The sequence below is a fragment of the Hydractinia symbiolongicarpus genome, chromosome 10 (genome assembly GCF_029227915.1).
Source record: "Hydractinia symbiolongicarpus strain clone_291-10 chromosome 10, HSymV2.1, whole genome shotgun sequence".
Taxonomy (NCBI): domain Eukaryota; kingdom Metazoa; phylum Cnidaria; class Hydrozoa; order Anthoathecata; family Hydractiniidae; genus Hydractinia; species Hydractinia symbiolongicarpus.
This window is the reverse complement of record NC_079884.1, coordinates 25142542-25152551: the sequence shown is the minus strand read 5'-3', so window position 1 is coordinate 25152551 and position 10010 is coordinate 25142542. Positions and strand designations below refer to the sequence as shown.

The 10010-nt window shown below is 32.9% G+C and overlaps 1 protein-coding gene across 1 annotated transcript in view; it reads right to left on the bottom strand.

Annotated features, from left to right (window-relative positions):
• Window positions 1-357: 357 nt before the first annotated feature.
• LOC130662813 (adenosine receptor A3-like) overlaps window positions 358-10010 on the bottom strand; it is a 31740-nt gene continuing 22087 nt past the window's right edge. The window contains exon 2 of the mRNA XM_057461746.1: window positions 358-1862. Coding sequence (XP_057317729.1) covers window positions 937-1862 — 926 coding nt within the window. The 3' untranslated portion in view covers window positions 358-936. The remainder of the gene's footprint in view (window positions 1863-10010) is intronic.

Sequence of the window (10010 nt, the reverse complement as noted above, 5' to 3'; positions counted from 1 at the left end):
GTCAACACGACCCGCTTGTGGCCGACAATTTATACAAAGATAATTTTACACTTTATTAGGGATTACGAAGGACAAAAAAAAGTGCGATGGGATTACAAGGTGCAATGAGATTATAATGTGCGACTTAATGAGTTAGAAATTACAAAAACTGAAAAAATTGTATTACTACCGCTCCAGGATCACTGCCGATACAAAAAGTGGAATTTAGATTCCTGTTTTGATGCATTTCATGTGCGAATGCAAACACAGAGGACAAAAGTGAAACAAAACAATGACATTCAAAATGAAATACATTACCTTCCTCAATGTAGCTGGGTTTTTTTACCATTGTAAAATGAAATTGTACACCACACAGAATTCCAAAGTGAATAAGATTTATATTTCTGTACTATTTTATAAATACACGCTGTTTCCTTAAATAAAATATCAGGCGAAGTTTTCAGGTTAAAAACAATATGTTTATTGTTAAGAACAATGGAGAATTAAAAATAATAACACCGGTCTGGTAAGAATTTCTGATATTCTTATAAAAAAACGCGTTGAATGACGTGATAAAATTTTTTTGTGGTCAATAGTCGTTGAAGTGTCACAGCAGAAAACAGACAACAAATATGGCTGCTATAAAGTTCAAAACACAGGTCACCCTGGTGCAAGAAAAATTTTAAGGGGTTGTATAAAGCATGGAGGTATAAAGTTATCACTCAGAACATGCTAGAACGAATAGATTTTACATTCTCGGTCTATACTCAACTCCAGCCAAAAATCAATAGTTAATTTTTTTTTAAATGCTGGAAGGTAAAAACTATCTGACGTGCACCATTTGAATTTTGTACTTATATTGTACCGTGAGTAAAAGTACCTTTCTTTACAGGATAAAATAAAATCGTATGAAAAGTATAGGATTTTTAAGAAAGTCCTCTGTTTAATAACATTTCTTTACAAAACCACCTTTCTAGCATTGTTACTGCTCACGCTATCAGACGATAATCTTGAATAATTAAAATTCGTGTTACGCATGCGTTCTATCAAGTTCTCACTACTGCAACTCGGAGATGGTTTAAAAACTTCTTTGAAATGTTTTCGAAACAACTGGCTTCGACAACTGTAAACGATTGGATTCAAACAAGAGTTTGAGAGGCGTAAAAGAATACCAACTTGATATACCGGTGATCCCCATTCCAATTCGGTAAAGTTAAAGTACTGCAGTAGCACATAGAACAGCTCATTCGGCAAAATACACAGGAAGAAAGTTAATATGACGAGTTGCATTGTGTGAATGGTAGATTTTTTTGATTGCATTTGTTTACTAGTTTTCACTTTGCGATATGTCTTTTCGTGTTTATAATTGTTCAAAAATTCGCTTAAATCTTTTTCACGTTGCGTTAAGCAGATTTGTATTTGAATAAAGGTGATAATAAAAACAATTAAAGGAATGAATATCTCCAAAGCGGAAGCAACCATGTGCAAGGTCAATTTTATAGCTTTTTCTGTTTTGTGAAACAAACCATATATGAATGGAACTTCATTCAAGAAACCCAAAAATAACGTGAAAAACACCACCAGAATTGTTTTCGGGAAAGTCTGTTTCCTTAAAGTTGTGAAGGGGTACAAAATAGCCTTTCTTCTTTCGATACATATCGCCACTAATAAATACATCGACGCATGCGCAAACCAAAACGTAAAAAAATACATCACTAGCCTTGTGGTAGGATTAGTGGATAAAACATACATAGGAACAACCAGCAAAGATATCAAAAGATCCACCAAAGCTAATGATGTGACGTAAACATTGAATGGAGCCGAGCGGGAAACACTTTTACTTCTAAAGCTAACTATTAATACGAATACATTTCCAAGCACACCTAAAATCATAATGAGAATGTACCAACATAGTTCCCAAGTTGAGATAACGTATTTATCATAGTTCCCCATGTTAAGATTACCAATCCTTCCTGCAACACTATACAGATTTTATAAAAAGTTTTTCACTCTTATTCTTGACGTCTTTCCAATAGTTAATTGTAAACAACTCATTGTCAAGGAATAATAATATTAATTAATTTCTCGTGTTGATGTTGTTCTACGCAGCTACTACTTAATTTCATGCTTTTGTTAATTCTTTTATTAATGTGACACGAAAGTTTTTTTTAGCATTTATTTGAATCACAAAGAAATTAAATGGCTTTTAGGTCGTTATTATTATCATTTAAACATTCATAAACAGACACTTCCAAAAATTTTTACTTTCTTATTATCAAACGGTTTGTTATTGATTTATTCATTGCATAGTTTAAAAGGCGGGAATAATCAAAACCTTTTAACGATATAGACAACAATGTCAATAACATCGGTTGTGGTGTTTACAACAAAGGTAATAATGACTTTTACCGTGGCTTTTTTTAAATGCAACTTCGTTTCTAGGGTCTGTTTTCACAGATGTATTCAAATTAAGAAATAAGTTATTGTGGAATAAAATGTGTGCATGCAAACTACAATCAATTTCAAATTTCGCCGTCACAAGTGATTGCATTGGTTGTATTTACTTCGAAGTTTATTTTTCAATTCAAAAAATTGACTTAAATTAAAACTATAAACACAATGCATTTTGCTTATTCCGGCTTTTTTTACTAAATATGACACCGCCATACTAATCACTCGCCAAATTTAGCAAAACCTTTAATTCACTAAATTTATTCCACACCAAAATCCTATTTCAACCAATTGCCAAATTAAATTTCCGCCAAATATTTTCCTCCTAACATAATTTCCGCAGAGAATGACATGCATACAAATATAGCCAGAAGACTCACAGTCGCCAATCGGGTGCAAGAGCTATTCTGTATTTCATTACCTTATTGACTACAAAAACTTTTGAATTATTATACAATTTTCATAATTTTTGCTTAATACGCATGTTTTAGGACTTTTAGCACTTCAGTACAGCAGCTGATTTCACAGATGGCTTCACTGTTGTGGACACATTTGTTCATCAACGCATGGAAAGCGGTCTAATTTAAGAAAGTCTAAAGTGCGGTAAAAATAAAGTTATTGACTTAAAGTTAGTGTATAAACAGTTAAAATTAAATATTATATTTGTATATTTTAAATAAATAATAACCTAGATTTTTAGTAAAACAATTTTAGCTATTGCACATTTAAAAAAAAACTACAAAAAAGACCATGAAAAGCGATGGTGAAATCATTTACCCATACTTTAGAACTATTATGTGAGGTTAAACCTAGATACCTGTAAGTAGAATCGCATAACCATATAGATAGTTATATCTAGCCAGTGATTTCACTTTAAACCGTAAAGAGTATAACAAAGTGTATTCGTAAGGCGTTCATCCTTATATATGCATTGCATTTACGAATTTCCAGCTACATGTTTTTCCTCTTGTAGCTAGCTACAACATTTTAGAAAAACTGCTTAGTTAGTTAATTCACAGAGGTAATTGCTTGAATATTAAGGAAAACAATAGCCTAAATAACAGAATTATATACTAATACATTTTGAAAACAATTAACAGCATACCGGAGCACAAATCATAACTAAAAACACCTCGCTGCAAGTGAGTGTGACATAAAATGCTGATCTCTTTTATCTTGAAAAGGTGACATTCAAAATTTTGATTCGTTGAGATAAATCATTACATCGTGACTATCCAAGTCTTGGATAGTCACGATGTTTTCTCCAGGACCATGTTGTCTCGCTGTCATCAGAAATAAAAAAGAAATAACAGGCGAGAACGAGGTTGATTTTTTTGGGATGTAAGGACAGCTCATATATAAAAGATTTTTCCCCCTGTATTCTTTCCCTGTATTCTCGATAAAAGCTTGTGGTAGGAATGAGTATTTGTAAATGATGTTCTCTAAGTCTAAGCCAATCCAATGGAGCCCAGAACATTTTAAATTTTGTTCTCACTATCTGTCCACTTCTGCGTTACTGTATGAGTTTGTAATTTTGGGAGAGAATTGGATTACTTATTAAACTTATTAAACCCTTAATACAAAGTGAAGTTTCTCACCTTTGCTAAAGACAAGTTAACTGTTTGATGTAAGTTACTAACCCTATAATAAATGTTTATGAGGCCAATACCGAAGAATATTGACCGACGTCAAAGTATCGCCCGAGCTTGTGAGGGAATACGTGACAGAGGTCATTATTTAAAGGTATTGCCCGAAATAAACAGTTATTATATGGATTATCATCCGGGTACTGCATTTTAGGACAGAAAATATGTCGAACGTACATTCGAACTAAGAATATATATTTTTAAAATCGAATATCGTGTAAACATCACAGGTTTTTATTGTAGCTACAACATGGCATTCTTAAAAAGATACTTTTTATAAAGTTAACGTTTAAAACAAGAAAAAAAATAAATTTTTTGCTACTATCTTCTTCCAAAATTACTCTTCGTCTTTTGCAAGGCGAAAAAATTAGATTTGGACCAAAGTTTATGCTAAATGTAGTTATTTATCGAAGCTCCTACCTTGTAGTTGGTTACAAATAATAGTAAGTTAACTTATGTTTTGCGTTTTGTTTACTTTTTTCCGTGTTTATTTACATTCAATTCTACCATATTTAAACACGGTTGCTATTACGGAGTTTCATACCGCGCAGGTCTGGGCCCGAGCGAAGTGGCTTGTAGGGACAAATTTTCAGAACTCCCGCAAAGTGTAAACATTTAGCTAGCGTTTGTACACACTTCCAAGTTATTATATTATAGTTATTTGCTGTTTAACAATTTTACGTATTGTTTTTGCAATAATGGAAAAGAAAGATTGTGTACAATGGCTTATGGAACGTGGCCTGTCCACAGGAGGAACAATACAAGAGCTTAATATGCGTGTTAATCGATTCAAATTATACCCATCACTTGCGGAAAAATTGAGAGTCAAACGAGAAAGAAATTTTAGTTTTGGTACAACATTAGATCCCAATCTTATCCCTCCCATTTCAGCTCCCTGGTGTCCTAAAGAGGAATTGTATCCAATAGTTACAGCATCGATATTTAAAGAATACAGTTCTAGAAAAAGAGAAGGTAGTTTAGGTCAGCAACAGAAAGCTTATGCTATGTTGACTAGCAGGAAAATAGTTTCAGTAAAAACACATGTTGCAGGTGATAATAATGTATTTGTTAGAGCTCTTGTTAAAAAATCATATGGTGAATTAACAAGACCTACAGTTATTCTATTTAGTAGTAATTTTCCAGTTAAAGCCTACTGTGAATGTCCTGTTGGTGTAAGTGGCTTATGTTGCCATACATTGGCCTTGCTTCTCTATTTAAAAAACTTTCACGAATCAAAGGAAAATTTTTTGGCTCTATCTTGCACTGAGCAACTGCAGAAATGGCATCGCAGAACAAGAAAAGGCTCTATACCTATGATGCCGTTACGAAAAATAAAGTTAACCTCAGCCAGAGTTGGAACCTCAAACAATGTAACTGATGCTAAAATCACTCCAGCTGACCCAGAAAACTCCAGGTTTAAAAGAGATGTGCTACAAATGAAATCAGATATGCTTTTGGAAATAAAAAAGGTTAAAAAACCGTTCGAATGACATTGCTATGAGGTTTTGTCAAAAAATAAATCTCTAAAAACATCTCTTGGAGAACATTTGTCATTTCGATTTACAACCAAGGCAGCACTTTCACTAGCTGATCATGATTACTGCAAACAAAATTCAACTATAGATTACAATGAAATAAAAATTGAACCGTCAAAACTTGAAAATATTAAAAAAAACATCTCCAGAACAATTTTGGAAAAACAAAAAGAAAATCCTCAGAATAATGTAAATACTACAACTTCTGATATTGCAACACACTTCCTACTAGATGATATTTCTTGTGACGTTAATTCTAATTTAAAAATAATCAACATTGATCTAAGAAATATGTTCCCAGATGACCCTAATAAAAACCTTAATTATCTTCCAGTTCAACAAAATACAGAAGAGTGGCAAAATATAAGGAAGGGTAAAATCACCGGTAGCCGTTTACCATCTCTGATTGGAATTTATGGTGCAAAAAAATTTAAACTTTATTATCATCTAATAAATGGAGTTTTACAGGAGAAAGACATCTTTAGTAGTAATTTTATAAACTTTAAGCGTGGTCATCAGTATGAACCAGAAGCATTGTCGTTTTTTTGTGATCGCTCAGGTTGTAAAGCTGTTACGTGTGGGTTTTTTAATCATCCACATGATAACCTGTATGGATCCAGCCCAGATGGATTAGTGTCTTCTGGAATTTTGTTAGAAATTAAAACTAGAGCAGCTAATTTCAAGGGACCCCTGTAAAATTTAACAAAATGTCCAGATTATTTATTCAAGCACAATTACAACTAGTTTGCACTGAATCCAAATTTTGTATCCTCATGTCTTATCATCCAGAAACAAAATCTGCCAATTACTTTTTAATTCAAAGAAATGATTTGGTCTGGAACATTATAAAGACAGTCATTGAAAGTGTTTCTAAAAAAACAAGCCATCCAACAAATATCCTATACATTGTGCTTTTACCAACACCTGCCATATAAGCCATAACGCCAAGATGAAGAGAATGACGACAAATTGTTAAAACGCATAAAAGTTCGGTTGCTTTTTTTAATGATCTTTCCCCAGTTCCTTTACAGTCAGGGTATTTTATAATGTGTAAGTATTAGTGAGTGCTGCTATGTTCTGATATAAAGCTTCGTGTGCACATGTGTGTTAAAAGTGATTTTTTGATTTAAAGTTGTTCCTTAGGTCCCAAATTACCAAAAAAATATGGGTGGCAAAATTTTTTGTCCCATCGGACCAAATTAGATGACGTCATCACTTTTACAGTCAGCAAAAAAATAATTTCACATTTATATGTCATATTATATATCGTTGGAAAGAAGCGATCGAGTGGATCAAAAAAAATGTAAAAACCATGTCTTCAAAACGTAACGTTCGAAAGATATTACTATTCAAACTTTGTACAAATTACAGACTGGTAATTTACTGACCCAGCACAAAAATGACTATAACCTGCTCAATAGCGAAGTTTTTTTGTTGAATTTTAGTATGGTATTGGGTCACCCTAATGTCTTTCTGTTTGATCAAAATTTATTGTTTAAATCACTTCAAGGGATAATTTACAGACCAGTAATTTACAGACCAAAGCACGTGTTTAGTTGTTTACTTTAGTTTTGAAAAGCAAGTAGCGAATTTCACTTAGACATTTTGTATGTATTAGTATCGGTATAATAACAAGTTTTGTTTTATAATTGTTCGATTTCATAGACATAGACATAGAATTCGAATGTTCTATTTCTAGAAAACATTCTATTGTTCAATTTCATAGCTAGACTGTTTAATTTCGAAGTGTTAGTGAAGTGTAATGTGAAGTTTATAGTATAGACATACATGCATAATAATAAAATGAATAGACCGAATTAAAATGGATGTTAACTGTGTAAAAACAATAAATGTGCTGGATTTTGGGAAATGTATAGTGTGTCAGAAAGATACATCAAAAAAGGTACCGCTTTACTTAAACATTTTTTCCCATTCCTGTTCTGAGTTCTGAGAGTTTTGAGAGAAAGATTTTTGTTTGATACTTTGACCAAGATGTCGTATTTTGTTTAGAATGTTGGCAACCCAAAAGAGCAGTATTTGAAAAAGTTATTATCATGTCTGGAGGAAAGAGTTAGTTGTGGTGATTCGAAGTATCTAGATTGTTGGGAAAAACTGAAGTCATATGATATTGTACAGCTTGTTGAAGGAAAGTCTTCATACCATTCTGATTGTTACAAATTTTATGTGTGATGTTCGAGTTGCAAGGGAAGAATTCTTAAACATAAAATGTTCTGACAAAGTTGAATGTAAGGAGCAACACAAACAGTTGATGGAACTTTGTGAGAGAATTTGGACTTTTGAAAAGTTTTCTCAATTAGACAAGGCTATGGATCATCAATCTCTGTTTTTGCGAAATTTCATGAAAATGTATGAATCACTTCTGCTTTTCGTTCGTGCTATGCGACAAGGACTTTGGGAATTAAATCTTGTCTCTTTGAGTGGTTTAGTGAAATATTTTTTCGCCCACAATCAAATTAATTACGCCCGATTAACACCTTTGTATCTGGCAGACATGAAGAATTTAGAAGAAACAGACATGAAGACCTGGTCCTACTTGAAAGAGAATTTCGCAATTGCCAAAACCAATATACCATTCACTGCCATTGGGTCCGATCACGCAATGGAGCAGGAGAATAAGGTAATGAAGGTCACTGGAGGCATTAAAGGACTGTTACAACAACCATCAACATTGAACAGGTTTTGCCTTGTTTCTCCTATACTTGCATCATTATCGAAAGAGTTTTGTGATATACAAAATTTCAATGTTGATCAAAGAAAGCAACACTACCAATTGAGTGGCTCAACATGTAGCAAGATAGCTTCTAACGTCAATAAATTGCTTTGTACCATGGATGACTTCGATGTCAACTTCCGACAATCCGATTGTGTATTTAATGTTGTTTCAAAAGCTGTTCTTCACAATTCACAAATACTTCAACATGCTGATATTGGCTCAAAATGTTATGAAGAATTTGTCACGGAGAGGATAAAAGGAACAAAATCGATATGGGTACCGTTAAATAAAGTGAAAATAGTAACTTTTAAAGATCTTGGAAAATCTATCAAAAAGAGAGTAGGGGATAAAGTTATACAACTCAAAGAGGAAAAAACGCTACTATCAAGATTTTTAATCACTGCACGGAAACGTCCCGAGTTGGATTTGGAGCACTGTATTGGCAACTTTGAGTTTTCTGTTGTACCAAAGGCCTTGTTCAGTGCTGATGGAATTCCATTGGCTTGTTTAGACAAATCAAAATTGATTCACGGTATAGAGGAATTAGCCAGCAAAGGACAAAGTAGTAATCATTATAGATGGAATGGCTGTTGTGAATCAAACTCCAAAAACACCGGCAGTTAAAACATGCAAGGTATGTATTCAATTTATCACTATCTTACGTAATTTTCTGACGCACTTGTGAAATACTCTGTTAATTTTTTAGGATTTCGCATCAGCTTTCACAGAACGTGTACTACAAATTTCAAGAGGATGTGATGAAATACGATTGGTATTTGATCGCTATATAGAAAACTCCTTGAAAGCACGGACAAGAAAGCATCGTACATCTGGTAATGAAGTTCGATACAAAGTATCAGACAACACCAATATTTCATCCATTAGTCTCAAGCAATTTCTTTCCCACATTGATACAAAGCAAGCTTTAACCATCTACCTGGCAAAGAAAGTGATGGAGGCTCTTTCATCATGGCATATTCGGTATATAGTGACTTATGATACTAAAATGGAATCAAATTTTGTTGATTGCAGAATACACGACCACGAAGAAGCTGACACAGCACTTATATATAATGCTATGGATGTTGCACAACAATCTCCTAAAAAATATATACTTTTGAAGGTTTAGAATTGTTCCTGTTTTTTCAAGAATTATTTTATTTCGTTTATTAACAAATGATTGCAGGTAGTGGTTTTTAATTTTTAGTAATTTTTTTTTATGGGTAAGATTCTTTATTTTATTATTTGATTCGTTTATTTTTTTTAAGTTCTTCAATAATTTTGTCTTTAGATATTAATTTAGCAGATAACTGTCTCTTTGAGGGTTCTCGTTGTTTATGTTCTGGCGTAGAATATATTCTTTTAGCAGGAGGTTTTCTCTTTACACTAGATGGTGTACGAAATGTTTGGATGAATTTAAATTTTTTTTTTAGCTCCTTAACTTTCATTTTATTTGCTGCACTTTGGGTTTTTTCAAGTCTTTCTTTTGCTCTATTATATTTTTGCTCAATAATAGGAATTTGTGACTGGGGTACTGTAACCTCAGGAAGAGTTTCATTAATTTTATAACCAGCACTCCAATGTTCACAACATATGTGTCCGTTTTTCCAATTAACTCCAGCAGTTTTAATAATTTTTTGGTACTCCATTTGTAAATCCTTGTCC